The sequence below is a fragment of the Corvus brachyrhynchos genome, unplaced genomic scaffold (genome assembly GCF_000691975.1).
Source record: "Corvus brachyrhynchos isolate BGI_N302 unplaced genomic scaffold, ASM69197v1 scaffold70, whole genome shotgun sequence".
Taxonomy (NCBI): domain Eukaryota; kingdom Metazoa; phylum Chordata; class Aves; order Passeriformes; family Corvidae; genus Corvus; species Corvus brachyrhynchos.
In genome coordinates, this window is record NW_008236217.1 from 3,185,024 (window position 1) to 3,207,840 (window position 22,817).

General features: G+C 37.9%; 1 protein-coding gene across 1 annotated transcript in view; it reads left to right on the forward strand.

The window, feature by feature from the left end:
• The first annotated feature begins 942 nt into the window (after window positions 1-942).
• The window catches only part of GALNT2 (polypeptide N-acetylgalactosaminyltransferase 2), an 82,073-nt gene continuing 60,198 nt past the window's right edge, over window positions 943-22,817 (forward strand). The window contains exon 1 of the mRNA XM_008643298.2: window positions 943-984. Within this exon, the coding sequence (XP_008641520.2) occupies window positions 958-984 (27 nt within the window). The 5' untranslated portion in view covers window positions 943-957. The remainder of the gene's footprint in view (window positions 985-22,817) is intronic.

Genomic DNA, 22,817 nt, shown 5'->3' on the forward strand with positions numbered 1-22,817 from the left:
AGGTTTTTAGGTAGAGATTCTCTTTTATTATACAAGTGAAGATAGATGTAGAACTTATTTAGGCAAAATGTGTGTGTGACTTTTGTCCTTGGTGTGTTTTTTTTTTTTTTTTTTTTTACTTAAAACTAAGACAGTGGCCTTTTTGTTGGTACTGATAATTTGTTTGCTACTGTTTGTTGTACAATACTGAGCACATTTCTCATACAAGATTCTTGCTTAGATGTATGAACTTTGCAGTAACATAGCTTGATATCTGCAGTTTCAAGTGAGCTGAAGATATTGGTCTGCATTTGTCTTCTGTAGGCTAAAGTAATGCATGCCCTATCTTGGAGGAAGGTGTTAGAGAGGGAGCATTAAATGATCAGTCTGGAAAACCTGATTTCATGTAAGTGTCTTATCAGAATAATTAAAAAGCTTTTTGTGATCAGCTAGGTCTTGTGGATATCAGCTTACTAGCACTGAATTCTTCTGTTAGCTGGAGGAAGAAGAGTCTCCAGTGGGAGAGTTTTTTTGGAAGTATGTCAGTTGCTGTTCTGTCAACTGCACGATGTTTTCATTTAGACTGTTCTCATGCTCTTACTGGCAGTTGGCTGTAGCAGCTGGGATGGCAGCATGTTTGCTTTCTTTTGACATGATTTAGGCTTCTTTTTCAGGCTTATCAGTTTAAGACAATAATTGTGTAGTAATTTTTCTCCCCTGTATTTAAATGGCTTTTTGCCATTATACAAATAGTGAAGAAAATGGCAGTGGAATCATAGGAAGTGCTAGTACTGGCTTCTCTTCTGGTTTTGGAAGTAAGAGTTGTTGCTGCATGCCTGAATGCTATTATTTGCCCCAGTTCAATGATCAAGCACTTAATTCTTTTCTTCCACAGAATCACAGAATATCCTGAGTTGGAAGGGAGAAAAAGCTTTTCCCAGGTCTGCCAATGAACAGCAGTGTTTTCCAGTTACTGCAATGATATTAGAATGGATAGAACTACTGGTGAGATGGGAATTATCCCAATTGTGCTCTTTGAATAGAAGCATAGCATGGTATGGGCTACATTCCTCCTGTTTTTTGAGTGCCAGCATGCATAAATATGTGGTCTTCATTTGTCCATGTTAACCTGAAGATTAATCCCCTAAATACTTTGGGCTAGTATAGCCTATCTCACATGCAGCACTGTGTACTTTTTCAACTGTTAACTTAATTCTGCCTGTTTTTCTGGAAGTGCAGTTCTAGCTCTTATGCCCATTCAAATAATAGAGATGACTTTAACATACCCTGCCCTGTTATTCCTTTGAGGACTGAATATGTACAGCAGGAGTTGTATTAGTTCTATTTGTCCAGTTTCTGTGCTGTGCTCCTGGGTTTGTATTTGAATCTCTAGCAGCTTTGCTCTTTATCTCATAGTTGAAAATTAGGTACTGTGTAAATAAAGTGCTTGTTCTTTTTCTGTGCAAGAATGGAAAGCTACTGATACTGACATGGCATATTCCTGCCATGCAATAAAGAATATAGTATAAGAAGTATTCTTGGGAAGTGTGCTGTCTAACCAAGACCTTAAAAAGATAAAGTTAGATGGACCCTTGATTATTTTCCACTAACTAGAACTCTTATGATCTTAGGTTTAAGAATTAAATGATTGCGTATTGGTAGAATATGAAAAGAAAGCTCAATATTTCAGTAAGTAACTTACAGTAGGAACTGGCTGTTCCTATTTTTGATGCATAAACCCGGTGTTTCTGTGAAGGAAGAAGGGCTGTAGGAATCTAGTAATTTTAATAGTATCTGGCACACACTGACATTTTACTTGTGTTCTGCAACAGAAAAGGGAGCGATAATTATACAGGCTGCTACTTTGTTTTAAAGGCTTAGTAGCTGTTGTACATAATTCTCATCAATTGCCAACAAAGCATCCTGTGTAAGAGAAGGAAGAAATGGGTTGAAGATAAGCTGCAGGTCATAAAAAAAAGAAAGGTATTTTAAAGAAGTGTAGCCTTTTGCTTCCCTTTTCTCTATCTCAGAAAATCATCACAAGCCCTAAGAGAACAAATGTGTTTTTGCTAATCTTACTGTTAGTATAAAACCATGCTTGTATTATCTGCACTCTGCACGAAAGTCAAATCCAGTTGAACTGAAGAAAATCTGGGGAGAATACCATGCTGCAGAGTTTTTGGTTTTTTCCTTGGTTCATTTGTACTAATGGCAACAATATATAATTTTAATTATTCTATTAAGTCCAAAACAATAAATAGTCTCTGTGCTAAGAATAGCAAAGTAGTTTCAGACTGAGCTGTTCAATATACCTATTTACCAAGTTTGCTTGCAGACAAAAGCAATTATTTTCTATTAAGACCAAACATGAGTGGAAAGCTGCTGCCTTCATGTTTATTTGGTTGTGTGGGCTCTCTTATCCCTCTGCTTGGCCATTTGGTCACTTCTTGACAATGCGGCTGATTTATTTCTTTTTCAGTCATGTTTGGATTTTAATGATGACAATTGGATTTTCTCAGACTGTCAGCTGCCTTCAGATTTGCATTAGCAGGGAAGGAGGCTTCTAGAAATGGAAACCACGTCTGTCATGGTACTATGGTGTCTTTTTTGTCAGCTCTGAAGTATGGCATGTATAGAGAGAAATTAAATATGTTGTGTATGGGTGTTCAAATCTAAGCAAAGATCCAGTAGTCATGGTATATGATCCTAGGACACCAGGTGATTTTGATTGTACCCACTTTTGATGGATACATTTCCAGAAAACTTTCAAGTTGCAGTAATATGTAAAAATCTGGGTTTTGTGTAGCCACAAATCATGTTACAGAAACTGTTGGAAATACCCATCTGGGTCAGAGAACTCACAAGTGAAGTTACAGCTTTAAACTTGCAAAACTAATGTATTGAAAATCTCTTAAGAAGAGGGTCAATTTATTCTGTAACAATTACTGTGACTCTAGCTATTGAAATACTGAGTTTAGGTTAGCTTTAAAGCTAGAGTACGTGTCCCTTTTTTTGCATTGATGGCTGTTGGAGAGCTCACAGTAACTTTTGGCTGGCAGTGAATCAGATTCGGGAGTGTGGATTGCCTGTAGCCCCCTGTGTCTTTGTGTGGTACAAAACAGTTGGCACTGAACTTGTTTTTCAGTCTGTCTTTCTTGGGCCGTCACTCCTGCTCGTAAGTGGCACTGGCTCTAGGAGTGTCAATGTCTATCTTAATGTTGCACTTAATCTTATTTCCAAAGAGATCAGAAGGTGTTTTGAGAGATGATCTGCAATTACAAAAGGCAAATTAAATTGACAATGTAGTTTTTTTGCTGGGTTTGGGTACCTACAAATGTTAACTTGTTTGCTATTTTTGCAATGTGGTTTTTCAAACTCTACTTCAGTGGTATGCTTGCACTGTTCATTGAAGGAAGCTGTTTATTTCACAACAATGTTCATCTGCCAAAGCTCTATTTTGCAGCTGCCTTTTTAGAGATGCACTAATTCTGAATGTGTTGCATGTTCAGTATCCCTCTCTGTCCACCTTTGTTTCCTAAAAAAACCCCTGTCTTGTCACGTTACTGTAAAAAAAAAAAATGGAATGGTGATTTCTACTATTGCAACAAGAAATAACAGGCCCCATTTTTCCAAAATATTTTTACCATTTGATCTAAGCATGCTATTTTACTTTATAAACTGTCTGCTTGAGATAAAGTGGAAAGTTATGTCTTATGAATAAAGGCTAATTTAATCTGCTTGTGATATTTTTGCCATTGCACTGTTTACAATTTAAGACTTCCTAGATATGCTGGAGCTTGTTTCTTTTTGCAAATAGCAAAATATCTCATTGCTTTTTTAAAATCACCATTTACTCTGGGCTGCAGTTTGAAGCAACAGTGCTGTTGGAGCCTTCAATTCTCTACATAAGACTGCAGACCAACACCTTGTTTTCTGCATCTTGGGTTATTAGACAGTTGTGGTTGAACATGTGTTCCAAACCAGAGAAATGTCACAGGGATAAGAACTTGTAATAATTTCCTCTGTAAAGGACTGAGGAAGGAGAATAAAATCCATGTGTACAGGTCTTTTTTATTTAATTTTTGTCTGTTGGAGGAAATGCACTGTTACTGAACTCTGTATCATGGCATAATACCATGACCATATGGTCATGATTAATGCATAAGTGGACTTAATTAAAAATGTGGCTCCTTTCTTTTTTTTTCCTCATTTTGCTCTCCTCAGTGTGTAGTGTTAACTAATAGGAATGAAATCTTAATATACACAGTTATTTTCCCTGACATTTAAAGAAAGTGATAACCTCTGGGAGACCAAGTAATTCCTAGTAGTTCTTGATGGAGTGTGTTCTGTATAACCAAGTCTTTCTTCTGCAGAGCCTGAACGGCATCTTCCGCATACAGTTGTCATTATAAACAAATCTTGGTGTGTATCCAAATGCTTCAAATTCAAGTAGGGTTTAGTAGGCTTTCTTTGAATTGTTATACAGAAGTTGTACAGAAACTACCAAGTTTAAAAGTTAAAATTAATGTGCATTTTCAACATGATACTGAAAAACATTCAGTTCCGTGTTCAGGTGATTAGTTTGTTCCTGTACCAAGCTTCATCATCGGCTCAGCTCCAGGAAGTGAGCTTTGATTAGGTTTATAAAGATTGCTGAGTAGGTTTTCCTCCTGTGCTGATTGGCTTTCTTTGCATCTGGTAACTGTGTTGTCCCTTTGACTTCTGTTTTTTCCCTTTTACCTGGTATTAGATTAGTGCTACTAAGTAGCTGTGTAGTTCCTGTTGTAGTTCCCTTTCTTTCCTGTTGATGTTTTTCACCCCTAGTGCAGACTAGTACCCTCTGAGGAGGGAATTATAAAAACTTTGTAATAAAACAAGAATAATTTTTTACCCCCTCTTGTTTAGAGTGAATCCTCAAATGCGTGTGAGAGCAGGAAGTTTGGAAACAAAGGAACATGATGTGATTATTTTTCTGCTGGTGGAAAAGTGTGACAAAATGCTATGCTGATGGTAACCAGAACCCAAGGAATATAATGGTCTTAAAACCCCCCAATTATTCTGTGTGAGAATGTGTGTTGGATGGTAGAAGGGGGAATGGCAGCGCTTCAGTTTGCTGCATCAGGCAATTTGATGTTTCAAACTGATCTTGGGTATGAATTTTTATCAGAGATTTTGAATGAAGGTTAACTTGAAGATGACTTCACAAGGACATTTTGAGTACAGATCTGGATCTGTTTTCATTGTGGGTTTTCTTTTTCTGAAGAAATCTGCTGCAGTAGCAGTCTTGGAGTCTGTGTGTTTGTGTGGCATGGCATATCTCCAAAGGTTTGGGGATTTGTTTTTGAAGAGTGGTGATGTAGCTATTTCTTTATTTTAGTTGCATACAAAATCAACCATCTTTGTTCTGCGCACTCTAGTACATTCATTCCATGAAGTAGATATAACCCTCAGTATTTTTCTTTGAAACTTCTCTTGCCTTGGTGATACTGTCAGTTGCTTGGCTTGAAGGACTGACTTTCAAAGCCATGGGTTTGTATTTACTGAGAGGGATATAAAAATTAACATTTCTGCTTTTCACATCTGAGATTTGCCCATATTGATGAGTATTGACGACAAGAGATATGAGCTGCAGAGAAATAGGCTTTATTGGTGCAGATGATCAACATGGATGTATGGGTAGAAATTAAAACAATACAGAAACCGCTTCAAATTCAGCCTTTGAAGCTGCATGTCAACAGCTAGATTCAGAAGTTGAAACGTTGTTATAAGTAGTTCAGAGTGATTTCTGGAATTTAAAATCTGATTTTAACATATTTGATTGTAAGCTACACATTATTGTATTTTGGTGAAGGCAATGGAAGTATGTTTCTGATGTAAGAAAAAAGCAATCCATTCAGTGGCTTTTTTTTTTTAACAGCAACACACAGGAATTCTTGCCTGCCATTGCTCCCTCTGACCATGTGACTGCTCTTAAGTGTTTTTTGTTATTCTAACCATGTGATTACTCTTAAGGGTTTTTTTGTCAATTTAGTGTAGTTTTCCAGTGGAAAGGTTAAATTTTTCAAGCAGTCTTTCTTTCCCATTGCCATAATAGTAGTATTGCCATACTTTTGAATAGCTTGTTTTTTGATCAGAAAGCAAGTCTTATGAGCTACTTCATGGGCTCTTATCTCCTAAATGGGTGAATAAGTGGGTCTCAATTTGTGCAGAAAGCAAGTAAACTGACATAATTATTTTGTTAAGAGACAGATTTCAAATATGCCCAATTCACTGTAATTGACTAGTTCAGTAATTGGCCACTTCTGTAGACTGTGCATCTGGTAGCTTCAGACCTTTGGTGGAATGGTCTTGCCTTGAACAACTTGCCTTGAAGTTTTGGGAAATGGGATACTTAATTGTCAAGCTGGCACCAACTCCAAAAGCAGTCATTCTGGAAATTGTTTCAAGATCCAAAGCTTTCTAATTCTGCACAAATTTTCATGGAAGTTGTTTATAAAGGAGAGAAAGCAGGTTTTCCTTTTCCTGTTTCAGAATTTAATTTCTCAGGAAGAATGTGTTGAGGGGAATGGAATTCTTGTGTCGAATACAGTATTGGTGCTCTTGTGTTTAATAAATGAATGGTTTCGGTATTTTTAACTATTGTTACTTTTTTTAAAGAATGTGCTTAGAAGAGCTGATTTGATTGAATTGATTTCTTTTTAACAGATTTTTAGCTATAAATCTTTGTGTCCTTTCTTGTGGAGAAGGGGGAGTATAAGGAGAAGAGTCTGAAGAGGACTGTTACTCAATTAAAAAGGAAGTCTGGTGTTGGACTCTTAGGTACTAATTTTCCCAGTATGTCTTGCTCAGACAGCTGTGCATGACAGTGTTTATACAAGCAGCTATGAAGATCTTTTCTTTAAGGGGTGAGAGAGGCTGCATAGTTGTATATACCCTTACTACCACAATAGTATTAAGGGTCTTTTTAAAATCCAAGTAGTAAATTTTAAAATTCAAAGGCTGAATCTGTCAACTAATAGTGAAGGTATTGTGGTACTTCTAAAAGTACAATGACTGCCTTGCTTCTGTCTCCTCCCTGCTTTTGGGGCAGGCAATGTGATAGGTGGCTTCTCATGGTTTAGTCTGTCTAGTCAGATTCCAAAGAACAAGCCTATGGATGACCTGACAAACTTTGTGATTTTGTGTTTCATTAGAAGCTCCTTTGCTTTGAGTCTAAAAGGCAAGTAGTGAAAAAGAAAGCCTCAGCCAGGCATGCAAATACCCTTTCTTCTTTGGTTTGTCTATATTCTACAGTAAAAAGTATAGCCTATAAAAAGCATTCAGTTATTTCTTAGCTCCTACTCTTTGTGAAGATACTTTTTCTTGTAATGTGACAGTTCTTGATTCTTCTATCTATGCTGGAGTATCGATAGTCTGTGAACTCATAGCTACACATGTCCTAGTGAGTGCCATTGATAAAGGCTGTTATAGATGGAAGTAAGTCAAAGTAATTGCTGTAATTGCTGTTTGCAAGTTGGGCTGTGCTGTCTGTGTTGTTTTTTTGTTTGTTTTTTTTTTTTTTTTGTCTAAAGGACTGTGGGAGTGAATTCATCAGCCATACTGGCTGGATGGCCAGGCCCAGAGAATGGTGGTGAATGGTGCTGCAATTCAGTTGGTGTCCCTCATGGATCAGTGCTGGGGCCAGCTTCATTTAATCTTTTTATTGACGACATGGATGAGGGTTTTGAGTCCTCTATTAGTAAATTTGCAGATGACACTAAGCTGGGAGTGTATGTTGATCTGTTGGAAGGTAGGAGGGCTCTGCAAAGAGACTTGAAATGGTTGGATAGATGGGCAGAGTCCAATAAGATTAAGTTTAACAAGTCCAAGTGCCGAGTCCTGCATTTTGGCCACAATAACCCCCTGCAACGCTACAAGTTGGGGATAGTGTGGCTGGACAGTGCCCAGGCAGAAAGGGAGCTGGGGGTGCTGGTCGACAGCCGACTCAACATGAGCCAGCAGTCTGCCATGGTGGCCAAGAAGGCCAATGGCATCCTGGCCTGTATCAGAAATAGTGTGGCCAGCAGGAGCAGGGAGGTCATTCTTCCCCTGTACTTGGCACTGGTGAGGCTGTGCCTCAAGTACTGTGTCCAGTTCTGGGCCTCTCAGTTCAGGAAGGATGTTGAGATGCTTGAGCATGTCCAAAGGAGAGCAACAAGGCTGGTGCAGGGCTTGGAACACAAGCCCTATGAGAAACGCTTGAGGGTGCAGGGGTTGTTTAGCCTGGAGAAAAGGAGACTCAGAGGTGACCTTATCACTCTCTACAACCACCTGAAAGGTGGTTGTAGTCAGGTGGGGGTTGGTCTCTTTTTCCAGGCAGCAACTGACAGAACAAGAGGACACAGTCTCAAGCTGTGCCAAGGGAAATTTAGGTTGGATGTTAGGAAGAGGTTTTTTACTGAAAGAGTGATAAAGTTTTGGAATCCTCTGCCCAGGGAGGTGGTAGAGTCAATATCCCCGGATGTGTTTAAAAAAGACTGGATGTGGCACTCTGTGCCATGGTATAGTTGAAGTGGTGTTAAGGCATGGGTTGGACTTGGTGGTCTTGAAGGTCACCTCCAACCTGGTGATTCTATGATTCTGTGGTTCACAACTACAGTAGAGTGCAAGCCCATGGAATTGCTGCAGCAGAAATAGCTAGCACTTTGGAAACACAGCAGTGTGTCTGTGTTGCAATGGAGATTAGACTTGTTCTTCCTGCTTATGAATGACTGTGTATTGTCAGCCTTGGCTTTCTGAGGTGAGGAGGATATGCTTTCCTGTTCTCCATCCCATTAGGGTGGATTACAATATGGTTTTGTGCATGTGGTTTACACTGTCAGGAATATTTGACTCTCTAGCCATGATTAAAGACTGCATTTTTATGATAGTATTGTAGAAAAAATACTTTACACCACAGGCTAGAAAGGACATTCTGGAAGCACCAAGAATGTTTGGTGGATATCCATTTTCAGGTCAACCGTATGATTACAGCAGCTCATTCAGCTGTGCTCAGCGTGGTGGGTTAACTGGCCACAAGGTGCCTACCAAGCTGCTCTATCGCTCCTTATCTTCATCAGGATGGTGAGAAAACAACCCACAAACTTTTCATTCCGAGATAAGGACAGGAAGATCACTAAACAATTGCTATCAGTGGCAAAACAAACTCAACTTTGGGAAATTGATTTATTGCCAGAAGACAGATTAGGACAGTGAGAACTGAGAACAAAAACTAAAACCACCTTTCCTCACCCCCCCCCTTCTTTTCAGGCTCAGCTCTACTCTTGACTCTTCTACCTTCTCTCTTTTGTCATATAACAGTACTGTAAAACTCAGTTGCTTTTTAATTTTCTGCTTGTCCAACTCTTTAAGTGAGTAGAAACTAATGACATTGCTTAAAACTGTGGAAAGACAGTAAAGCAAGAGAGTAGTCAACAAATCCAGTGCACAGTTCATATGTGCATTTACATTGTAGTAAAATGCACCAGGTTGTCTTAAACACGGGAACTATGTCTGGGAATAAGGGGCTTCTGTATCATTAACAGCATGACCATAGACCTCTAGCAACTTGATACTATCTGCAGTAAAAATGTGTAAGCACATGTGTTAAAACCTGTAGGTTATCACTGCTGTTTCATTCAGCAATTGGAGCAGTGTGTGTGTGTGTAAAATCTGAACAGGTGTGTTCACCCTCACATTTTGAGGAAACAGAAGTGCACAGTGTAGCACCATTGATATAAAACAGTTACTAGTCTTGGTAGCAGTCCAGTAAATCTGTGTGAGGCTTTTCATGTAATAACTGGATTATTAGAAGATACTAGAGAAGTGTCATGTTTGCTCTGACTCACTGCTAAAGTTTGGTTGCCTTTCAATATGTGTCACTAAGCCTTAGGTGGTTTTCTAAGAGTTTTGAGCCAATGCATTTTATTTTGGTCTATAAAGTCTGGTAAGATAGTGCATCATTTGAAAGCAAAGCAGTAATGATAAGGAAACAATTTTGTTTATCTTGTGAATGTCAGTCTAACTTAAAGCAGTCTAGCTCAGGTGTGAGACTGGGCTTTTGCAGGAGCCCTCTTTTAAGCATTTTATTAACATTAATAGGTTTAGGTGATCTCAATTACTGTGTATCAATACTTAGCAGATAATTTACTGGGCAGTACTGCTGAGTATTTTGCTAGAGTTTGCTCTAGACTCAGCTGTTCTACAGGCCATAAAGCAAAGAGGTAGGAAAGCAGAATTGAGAAGGGGAGCAGGAAAGAAGCTAAAAAACCCCCCAAAACAAAACAGTAAGGGTTGAAGAAGGGCAGAAGAAGAAAATATGTAAGGATGTATACCAGAGTCTATCAACACAGCACAGTAGGAATAGTTGCTCTGCTTTAGGAGAAAAGAGTTGGCAGAGCACAGGGAGTGGGCACTGCAGAGCTGTAGGAGCAGATGGGTCTTAGCAAAAAGAGGGTAGTTCATAGAATGAATTTAAGCATGTTATTTTTGATCTCGTGCCTTTAAAGTTACAGTGGGTAGACCAAACACCTGTTCTTTATCATCACTTTTTAGGAAATGTAAATAAGCCTAAATGTTAATTCACTTCTAAAACTTCACCTCAGCTTACTTCTAAAATATTTGCCGGTATGTTTGTTCCCTTTGGCATGCTGAATGACTATTGTAAATGCAGCTGGTGTGAGCCACATCTATTACCTCATTGTTAATGTTTTCAATGAGCTGTAATCTGCTTACTGAATGCTTGATTTCATAGAATCACAGAATTATTTAGGTTGGAAAAGACCTTTAAGATCATAGAGTTGAACCCTTAACACAGCACTGACAAAGTCTGCCACTAAACCATGACCTGAGCACTACAACTCCATATCTTTAAAATACCTCAATGACTAACAAATTCCCTGAACGTAGCCCTTGTGTGTTGGCTGTGATGTTTTTTTTCTGCATTTGTATGTTTTTCCATCAGTCATCAGGGCATTCAGTAGTATAACCCTAACAAATTTACATGGAGAAACAAGCATGGCCTGTTTTATTTCATGTTTGTTTGTCTTGAGAAAGTCCTAGCACTAAATTGTAGTGCTAAATTGTATGAAATTACAACCCTGAGATTTCTATAAGGTACTGCCAGTATTAGCCTGCACAACTTGAAGTTGCAATTTTTCTAATCATTCTTGATTGCATCTTCATTTCTTGCATGCCAGGGATAATTAAATGTTGACTAATTGTAGTGCTTTACATTTTTGCTGACAAAAACCTGCTTTAGAAAGTGCAAATTCCTTGTTCCCGTTATAGTTGTCTTCTTCCAGCCTATATTTTAGCACACGAAAATATAACTTGGGGGCTGTCTAAGCAAAAGTGAAAGCAATCTGGATCACAGTGTAATTGGCCTCCTTGAACTTCGGGAGCTGTGGAATTAGCTGACTTGAAATGGTGGTACTTACTGGGCACATCTTTCTGTACAGTGGCTCTTACACCTGCCAGCCACTTCTACGCTTCTTTTGCTGGAGTCCAGGATAGCAAAGGGTTGTGTTTTCTGCTGGGTCCTTGCTAATTGAATTCAAGTAATAGAAAGTTCAGTTACATTTCACAAAACACCATGCAAAGCTCAAATGTGGAGCATCTGTAAATGAGATCCCTAGTTGTGAGTTAGCAAGATAATAACTTTGCACTTTATTGTAGGAAGCAACTATGTATGGAAATTGCAGGAAATTGAAAGATGTCCTGAAACACTAATCATAAATCCAGAAGAGGATGAAGTTCTGGTAATGCTCTTGCTTTTTGGTGTGCCAGCTGGCATAACTGGCTGCATATCTGAAGTGAGCCCCTAGAGGACTAGAGGGTAAAATTGGGTACCACTCTTGTCAATACACTTCTGTGATGTTCTATTTGTCAACTTGGCATGGATTTTCAAGAATTAAGATATAAATTGCTGAAGATGCACCTCTAGTTCTCCTAAACTCCAAAAAGGTTTTATAGAAATTCAATCATTAGTATTTTATGCACAGTACAGTGAGTTACCATACTAGAATCTTCTTTATAAGAACTACAAACTCAATATCCCATAGCATTTCTGTAACGATTTTTTAAAACGTATACCCTTGCAGATTTAAAATACTTCTTCACTTATTGTGAATATATAGGGTTATAATTTTAGATAAGGCAAAATATTCTTGGCATTGCTTGTGATAATCCTTCTTTAGTTGACTCAGAAAATAGTGAGATTATAGTGATTTCATGGCAGAGTGACCACAGAAAAATTATTCTTAGTACTGAAGTAGACATTGGTTCTGGCTTTTTGATTTTGCTATAAAGCACACTCACAAGCAATTGTGAAAATAAAACTTTACTTATCTAGCCTGCCTGGTGTGTTAGAGGAGTATTGATTGTTCTTGAAATTGATTTAGAGATGCAGCCTGCTGCATGCTTCTGTGATGACTATATAAAATCTGTGGCCCTGTTCTAAATGTGGGGGTTTTTTTAGTGTTTCATTATAAACAGCCTCCTGACTGTGCTATTGGCACTGCTGTGTGTGCTGCCCAGGAAACAGGCACTGCCAGTGTGCCCTCTGAAGCTTTACTACAACTCCCACACCCCCACACCTTGTGAGTGCTCATTTTCAATACAACTTTTAATGGCCCTCCGTTAGACACGGAAAGCATCTTGCTGGAAGGATAAATACTTCTAATGTTCCTTAATGGCTTTCTTTTGAAATCATATCAATAACTTTTTTTTTTGTCTAATGTACTAGGCAGATTGGTTTTGCATGAGAGGTTGTATCTTGTTTCTGCAGTTTCAGAACTGCATTTCTTTGTCTTCAGCGAACAATCACTAGAGCTAGTCATGTACACATCTGCCACTTTCTCAAAATGGTTTTGATGATTAAAATGTGATTTGTCAGTGAAGTCAAATATGTGTTTTCCCCTCCGCACTAGTCTCCCTTGAATTATGAGTTTTGAAACTTGACTGTCAATTAAAACAAGAGTTGGAGCCTGATAGTCTGGGTGGGACATGCAGCTGAGGTATTTGGGATGAGATCTCTGAACCTGATGATTTTTAACAGGAAGGTTACAGTTGGTGCAGTGTATTGCAATTTCTTTACATTATTATTCCAACCATTTCCATTCTGTTTTCTTGTCTTCCATATCTTAACTCATCTCCTTAGCCACTTTATCCATTCACCTCTGTTCTTTTACTGCAGGGGAAAAGCCTGGTAAATAGATATAGAGCACTCCTCCCTTGATTGGTAGGTGGTGTTGCAGAGCATGCTGAGTGTGCAAGCGTCTGTGTTCAGTTTCCTGATCACTGCCTTCCCAACCCCAGTGAGTCTTTCACAGTTCTTAATGCTTTTGAAAAGTCTCTTAGTAATACTAAACAAAGGTTTAGTGGTTCTGATCCTGGACTGTGGTTCTGGGAAGAAATGGATTTTAGTGTTACCTTCTGCCTGCTGGGGCTACAAAAGTCTTCCCAGGCACTCCAGTTTCTCTAGCCTCTGGTAGCAGGTAGAGCATGCATCTAAGCTTCAACTCCATCTGAACAGGGGAAGTAAATGTTTTCTTCAGGGGTGCTGCAAAAAGGTCATGAATCTAAAACTGTCACTTGTTTTTTATTGCCAGATTTTCATAGGTTGTGTGGTTTCACAGATAGTAACAATGACATCCTTAAATAATTAAGTTCGTATTTCTATAGTGTTTGGGAAAATTTTGAGCAAGAATATTGGGACTGCAACAGGGATGCTTCACTGTAAATTTGCTTTCTATTAACTCCTGAAAAATTATCTTTAGGGGAGGGTAAATGTAATTAATGTCTGACAGTCATGAAGGAAGTTAAGAGACATTTAGCCTCTGCCTTCATTTGATGCGATACTCCTGTTACTAGTGGTTTGCTGCTATTTTAGAAAGAAGTTTAGAGGAGATACCATCTGATCTGGATAGCTGCCCTAGCTGAAAATTACTCTAAAATAGAGATATACTTACCTGTTTAAATGCATGTTGCTAAAGGCTTTTTCTGTACCTTCTAAATTTCTTTGAAGAATAAGGCCTGTCAGAAATAAATTTCTAGAGTTATCTGAATTTCTTTGATAATAATAATAGGGGGAGAAAAATGGTCAAGAGTGCAAATTAATATGAAAAACCAGCAGAAATTTTTTTTCTTTATATGTGATCATTGTTTTGGCTAAAATTCAGTTTTTGTATCATCTTTTGTCTGTCCTCAGCTTGTCTGAGTACTTGAAAATTGAGACAAATTATATGCCTGTCAAAAAAGATTAAATATCAAAATGCAAATTCTCATAATACTCGGTCTTCCTTGTGTTGGTTCCCTATGTTGTTACCCTTTCATACTTAATTTCCCACAAATTATATGCAGGTCTTTGTGACCACAGCTTGGTGTAAACAAACTTGTTTTTGATCTGGCATGGATGCCAGTTCCACAATGCTCTAAAGAAGTTACAGGATTTTTTAAGGTTACTAGCTGCAAAATTATGGTTTTGAAAGTGAATTTGGACAAGCTGAATAATGGAAGATGTGACTTTTAATGAACATCAAATTATCTGGATGGACAAAAAGCCTTCCAGAAATTAAATATGAGAAACATGAGTGTATTCCTACTGTGTAAGTAGTGTTCCAGGCTAAGCAGGCCCTGGATATTAAACACAGAGCTTGACAGTTCAGGTTATCAGAGAAAAAGATGCACACAGGCTATCAGCTCAGTGAGGGGAGAAATTACTTCTTCCTTTATAGCTGAGTGAAGAAAATGTTTTCTGTTCTTAATGTGAAAGTGCACTATTTTTAATAGTTTTTTTCTTTACTTCACCTATGCCTTCTACTAAAGTGTGGCAATTAATAGTTGATGTCCTTTGATAAGTCTGAGACTAAAAGAATTTGGTGTTATATCCTTTGTTGTCTCATTTTAAAACAAAATTTAGGGAAAGCTTTGAGGGCACAGAGCACTCTTGCAACCAGTCCTTTTTTTGGGTTGACTTTTAAGATTTTCAGTCAAGCAAGATTTCACTTGGAAAAAGCATTGTATCTCGTTTCTTGCTGTTCTTCTATTGCAAGTTGTTAGGTTAAAGATATCTTTTGAAGTTTGTATCTTCTGAAGCTGTGAAGTCTGCAGTGGTTTGGATTTGTGGTTATGAAAACATTTGTTCAGAGCATGACCGATCAATTAAGGCAAGGCTTCCTTCCTTAGTTTAAACAGGAAAGGAGCATGGTTGCTTTTGAAGACTCAGGGGGCCGAGGTTAGCTGGTATAAAATGTTTCTCTGGGAATTGTAGTTAGCTTCTTGCAAAGATACTTCTTGAAATGCATGTAGAGAGGGAAATTGCCTTTCACTTGCAACTTCCTTCACTTGTTGCTGCAAGAGAAAAGCAGCTGTATTTCAGGAGCTTATTTTTGATCTATACTGAAACCTATGACAAGGATTGCAATATTCCAGTGACTCTCTAGAGTTTCTTTGTAGAAGCATGATAATGATACATTTTTGGTACCTTTTTAGGTGCTGGATGCTTTAAATATCTTTCTGGAGTTAAAACAGTGTATGGAACTGCTTAGCATTTCTGGGCTGGAGATCTGTGTCTAATTTCAATATGCATGCTTATAAGTATCCATGAGTGTTTTTACAGAGATTGTACCTTCCAAGAATCTATGGTATTGTCTGATTTTTTTTTTTTTTTTCTTCTGTTCCTCATAGTCAATGATGATTTTGAATTATTCTGAAGGCACCACAGAGATCAGATTGTCCCCAAAGCATCTCTGCAGAACTCAAAGTTATTAGAAATGTCATGGTACTAATCTCTGATATTGCTTTATCAATTAGGTGGCTCTTAAGTGCTCAAAATCCCTTTGCCAATTAATGATGACAGACTTTTAACTACATGCATCTCTGAAATGAGTTTTATGTGAAAGATCTGCTTTTACGTGATAAATTACTTCCAATCTGCTTGCAGAGTGGGGTTTGAAATGCCTTTATGTAAAAGTTTTGTCTTAAAACTTATACCCAAATAGGCCTAGTAGATGGGGTACTTGAGAGATTTTTCTTTTTTTTTGTCTCCCTCTAACTGTCAAGGTATCTTTTTTGGTACTGATGAAGAAAATTCACTGATTTTTTTGTGTAATGATAAACCAAAGTTGCCTTGACTCTTCCCCTCTCAAAATTACTGGTGTCAGCTTATTGTTTTAAAGTGGAAGATTTGCTATAGCTCTACCTTTATGGCTGCCTCCTTCCTGAATGACTTCTCTTCCTCAAGAGCCCAGCTGTAGGACATTTCTAAAGCTTTATTACTTGGCATTTTTATCAAATTCCTCTAACTTAACATGTTTTTTTCCTATGATACAGTAAGCCAGATAGTTAATCTTTTCGGGCTTCACTGAAACTTCTTCGCTGAAACTTCTCACTGAATCTCAGTCAAAAAAAGTTTGATTAAGACTCAGTTTTGTACAGATAAACTGTTGGTGGGGAGGGAAGGGAGGCAGAGGTTTGGGGAGGATTGCTGATGAGACAGAAATGTCTCAGTTGACTTCTGGTTAACTTTTTTGTCTCCACCTGTGTAATATTGAAGAGATTCTTAACTGACTTTTAAATTTTTTCTTTCTCTTATCTGGGGACCTGCCTGCTATCTTGACTGTATCTGAGTTCTCTCTTTTATTGAAATTACTGTCTTTACAAGAAATGCTATGGCTTTGAATCAAGTCACCTAAAAATGAGGCTAACCCTTTCCACATCCTTAAATCATTAATTATTGCAGAGAACTAATAATCATATGAAACAGTGACTTTTGTTTTCTAAAAGTACTGTACAGCTGCTAAAGTAGTAAATGAATTAGTTATGCAAATTTTATCTTTCCAGTACCTTTCTCTACATTTGCAGAAATTCAATTCTTAATTCTGTGAACTTTTGGTCAAGAAAAGATTGGCTTCCTAAAAGCCGTCCTTAGAGTAACTGGGAAATTCTTTTGTTGTCAGCATGAACTAATTAGTATCACATTCATTGGCTTTTAGCACTTGCTAAGGGAAATAAAATTAAATTGCATTGTCTATTTGTTTCCAAAATAGTAATTTTTGATGTTTGACAAATGGGCTTGCCTTTGTTATCACATGCTCATTCTGGGCTAGTTTCTCCATTTGAAATGAAAATAAGGCTGTTTATGAATCTAACCAAAAGATTAACAAGATAGCTTTGTATTTAAGTATTTGAAGGAGATAGGGCCTAATTATGTCCTTAGGTGCCTTAGACTCTTGTCATGCAAATTAAGAAAAATTGAGTATTTCTTCTTTTACTGTGACACTTTACTGTTTGAGGTAAGAACCCATGCTGTACAGTGTGAGATGGATGGAAAAACTGGCTCTTAGTCTCTTCTGCTTTTTATGCCATTTAGTTAGATACCTGTGTGCCAGAAAGTGAGGCATTGTACCTACATGCAGTATAGGCCATCACCAGGGAAGTGAAGGGTTGCTTGGTCAGGCATATTTATCAGTTGCATTTACTGCACTTAGGAGATGTATTTTCCAACAAATCATCTATTGCCGATGTGGCTGATGGGCTGATCAGAGATGAGGCTCCAGTTGTATTTGTCATGAATGACCTCACAAGAAGGGAACTGAAAGCACAGCAAGCACAAGTGGGGCAAGCATGTCCAGGCACTTTGGTTTTTTAGCAATTCAATGTCATCAAAACTGCACATAATTGATTTGAGCCTGCTAAGTGTAGCAGTGAAGCAAAACCTGATGCTCTTTGTGACTGCAGTAAATTAATGGTAGAAAATATGTCTGGAGAAGAGTGATGTAGTCTAGTGCGCTTACTGCTTTTAAAGTTGTTTTTAAGGAATAATTGGTTATCAGTTGCTCTTTCCCCCAGACTTTTCTGAATCCACAGAATAATGGCTTCCTGGCAGAGCACACGGCTCAGCTGGCAGCTCTGAGCAGGCGGGTGGTGCCAACTTCTGCGTGGTGCAGGGGGTGGCTCATGGCCAAGCAGTGAGCCATGAACTCTGGGTATAGTTCTGTGGGTCATTGTGGAGGCACTGAAGTGAATCCTGCCCAAAACACAGTTTTGAATTAAAAGGAAAACTTCCATTTACATTTGTGCTGGCAGATTGGCCTAACAATGTAATTCAGTTCTCTTTCTTCAGTTAATGCTTAAGAAAGGTATGAATCATGTTGCGGCACATGGCTGTTGTGCCTTCATTTTGAAGGCTTAAAATTCTCTTACAAACAAATTATGTCGGGAATAGCTGTTCTCCATTTAAAAAAGAATCAGGGAAAACTCGGAATATAATACTAAAGTGTGTGTGTGGAGACTTCAGTGTTGGAAACTTTTCATAAAGAAAGGCTTAAACCCTTGATTTAAGCAGGGCTGAGAAAGTGAATGGGCCAGAATGTGTTAACTGCATGAAAAGCTTAGCTGTAGCTGCTGCTGAATATTTGACTGTTCTGTAATGTTCTATTAACTTTATCTTTTAGATAGTTGGAGTAATGTCTACAGTGTGTGTTCTTCCAAGGGTTTAAAAACAGAAGTTGAAAATCCTTTTCAGTCACCTTCTCAAGATGGGAAAGGAATGTTACTAGGTAATATTTTAATGTATTAAATTATAGAATTCTGACAGATTTGCCAGGTTATTCTTTGATCATCTGAAAGCAGAGTTGTCTTAACAAACAATACCTTAATTGGTAGACCAAGATGCATATCTAGTATACTCCTAATCTTAATTATTATTCTTAATACTTAAGTATTGCTCAGAACAGGACTGCTATCCACCCACAGATAAGCATTCACACAGAAACTTTAGGGTTAGCATGTTTTTTTTGCATTTTCCCTATCTGATTTTGATAAAACACTTTTTCTTCTTGTTTGCTTCTGTATAAATCTTATCAGTAGTAATTTCGTTACAAACTATTTAAAGTTGAAATTTGTTTGCTTGTATGTGAGTCATTGGAAGACTAATGCAAGAACTTGATAAGATCATGAGTAGGAGGAAGAGAAAACCAAGTGTGGCTTTCTTGCACTGCAATCAAATTTGGCAGCCTGAGGATTCAAGAATTTAATTTCTTTATTAATACATTTTTCAAGATGGATGACATCTGGTATGTTTTTCTAGGATAAGAAAAGTATTGACTGCCAGAACAGTTATTTCATTTTCTGTTCTCTCCCTTGTAGCTCTCCTCTCTATGAAAGGAATATGTTTCTGTAGAGTTTGCTGGTTGTGCAACAAAAATCTGTTAATCCAATAATTTTTTTGTTGTCTGGGGACCTTTTTATGTTTCTGCTGTTGGTATTTGGCTGTATTGAAGCATCATGAGAGAGCAGTGGAAAAGGGGAAATAGCTTTTTTGTCATATTGGTCCGTGCTGCTATGTAAAGGTGCTGTAAAACAATTAAGAATGATTTCCCATAGACTGTGTTAGCTTCTGGAAAGGTAGGCTTCTGAGGTGAAATCTGTTTTTACTTTTACACAGAGATCCTATGATGGAAATCTAGTTTGTTGATAACAGATTCTTGTTTTGTTACAAATGTTCACACCTTACTTCTCTTGCAAGGAAGAAAGACCTGTTTCAAAGTTTACCTGTAAGAATCATAGTCATCGAATATTTTGGGTTGGAAGGGTCCTTAAAGATCATCTAGTTCCAACTCCCCTGCCATGGACAGGATGACCTCTTACTAGACCAGGTTGCTCAAAGGCCCATCCAATCTGGCCAAGAATAATTCCAGGGATGGGGCATCCACAGCTTTTCTGGGCAAGCTGAGCCAGTGCCTCATCTCCCTCACAGGAAAGAATTTCTTCTTCATATTGCATCTGAACTTACCCTTTCCAGTTTAAAACCATTCCCCCTCCATATCACTGCCTGCCCTTAAGCATTAGGCACCTAAATGAATAGAAAAAATGGCATGTTTCAAAGTTTTATACCTTTTGTAGGTGTTAAATACATACTGTTGTTTGGGTTTGCTTATCCTTTCAATTTCTGTTTTTCTTGTGTGTGTGAAAGGTTTCAGGAAAGATGTGGGGTTTTTTCTGTTTTTGTTTTGGTTGGTTTTTAATTTTGTTAAATGATATAAATTATATTCAGGGCAATTTTGGTGTAGAAGTTAACATTGTTGAGAAAATACATCCTTTCTTTGGGGTCAGCAGGGATTACAAAAATGCAGGTGAATTTACTAGCAGAAAATCGAGTTTACTTATGTACTTTTTAAGGTGTCTTGCACACCCTTTTTCTGATCAGCCTAGTAGATCAGATTTAGTAGATCTTCTAATGGCTGGAAAGACAAAGAGCAAAACATTGTAGGGCACAAAATCCTTTAGTTTTGAGGTCTCTGAGCAGTCAAGGTGGCTGTTCTCATGACCAGATAGATTCTGCTTTTGATGGCTCAATCCTGCTTGCTACCTTGGCTGGACCACGACCTCCCAGCACATTATCCAGATAGTTTTGCTGTGGTGTGCCCTCAGCTTTGCTAGCTCTGCCGCATGAAGAGGATTAGTATAATTGGCCTAGCAGAACACCTTTTGTTGAACATCTGGGTTCACATGTCAGTGCTTCCATGCTCTTGAGCTGCACAATTTTTGCCTGGGTCATAGCTAACATAGCTGCATGCCTTGGATTCCAAACTCTAATGTAATGGTTGCTTGGAAGTCCTTGAGCCTGTCTTCAGTGGAAAATGAAACCAAAAGCTGTAAAGTGGTGCTCTGTTGGCACTCAGTAAGAGAATAATAGGTATCTTGATGGAAGGATGAGGAACTTACCTTTGAAGTATTCTCTGATAGTTTTGAGTCACTGCTAGAAGAGCTGAGCTCTGTCAAAGCAGAGCTTTCCTTTGTTCTCTCTTCTGCAGATCCCTGATGAAGAGCACCTGGACAGACATGATCTGTGTCCACCAGTTTTGCTCCTTTGCCTTTATCTTGTGTGTCCTTAGTTCTTGCTGGCTGAGTTGATCGCTTTTTGGAAAGGACTAATCTTTTGGTGGCACTGTGCACGTGAGAAAACTGGGTTTATTTTTCTATGTATTCAGAATTAGACATGCAAAACTCATTAGAAATAAGCTTTAGGGTTTTTTTGAACAGTTTTTCAGCTGTAACTAAACATATTGTCAATGTGCATGTGTAAGAACGTCCTTCTGTGTGCTGAATCAGTGTAGAAAGCAGATTAAGAATGCAAACTGCAAGAAGTCTGGTATGGGAGCAAGGAAAACTAATTTTAATCTAGTCCTTTGTTGAAAAGCAGACATGTATAGTTTATCAATAGCATGGAGGAGCAAGATAGTATTTTTCTTCCCGTAGATCTCTCATGTGAGTTCCCTGAGTTGTGCTGCATACACTGTATTTCATTTCCTACTTCATACATTGTATTTTTTTACCCTAGCTACAGCAATTAATGCTAGTGTTTAACTGGCAATAAAACCACCCTATCTTCAAAAGGGTACAAAATTTCAGTACAGTTTTTAAAAAGCTGGGAGCTCTTAAGGTCATACTGAACTTCGCCAAGAAAATGTGTTGTCATCAGGGATGCAGTTCCACTTTTAAGGGGATGAAAATGTGAGGACTAAGCTAAGTAAAAATAGCCAATATTTTATTTCATCTCCAAAGGAATGATTTGGTTAAGAGAGCTAATATTTACTTCTCTCATCTGGACTATGTATTATTCATACTGTTATATAGCTTGTAGATATTCATGATTCAGATTCATTTTGAACTTCAGAGCATATTTGTTTTTTCTTGATCCTGATGGTGCAAAGCTCTAGGTTTCTTTTCATTTTGGACAACCATTCCATATGATCTCCGCTGCCTTGCAAGAGGTTACGGTAGAAGTAATCCCAAGATGCTTTTCTTTTCCATTATTAAATCTGTTTGGATTTTGTGAGTAAACAGTATATTAAATTCTCTTTTCCCCATCTCTTGAGAGTTCCAGATGAACCCCTTTCTTCTGAAAAATCTCTTGATTCTGTTTCTGGTGCATGTTCTGCATTTTTTCTGTCAAATTCCTTTATCTTTGTCCTCACTACAAAGTTTCCTGTAATTTAACCTGGATGGATCTAAGTAGATACAAAGGACTAACTACTTAAAAGGGGGAAGCAATATATTTTCTTCAGAAGAGAGTCCATTTAATATGACATCTGAGGACTGATAGGTTATGTTCTCCAGATCATCTTTTCTATTGATTCCCCTGCCCCATGTAGTCCTCTTTCTTGATATGGTTGAGCTCCTATTGGTTGTAGAGGTAGGTGCTCCCCAAAATTATCCCTAAGAATTGCAATCAAATATGTAAACTGCTTGAGAAGTACTGTGTAGTTTTTGTTGGGAAGGTGGGCAAGGAAGAAGCAGCATATATAGTGAAATAACTACTGTGGGGACAGTCTTTCTCTTTTACTTTAAATCATTCTGTATAGAAAAGCAGATTAAAAAAAATCAATAAACTGTTTTAATCCAGACACCCAGTGAAATGCAAGATGATAGAAAAAAAAATCTATTAATGTGTAGGAAACCTGGGCTAAGAAATATAAGTTAAACAGGATAGGAAAAATGTACTACTTGAAACATTTTCAAGTTGAAAGTGAGAAGATGCAGGCATAGGCTTATCCCTGTATAAAGGGACTCTAAGAAATAAAAGATGCTGCTTGCAATCCACAAAGCTGAAACTATGGTTACCAGTGAGCTATTTCTACATACTATATTCAATAGATAACTCTTGAATAATAATTGATAAAACTTTGTATCCTAGGCTTAAAAAGTCTGCTCTGCTTTTTACTTACTGTGGTGTCAAAGGTCTCATTATTCCATAAATCCAATTTTATTATTAGTTAATATACTTCTGAAAAGCAATGTGAAAGAATATTTGAAAA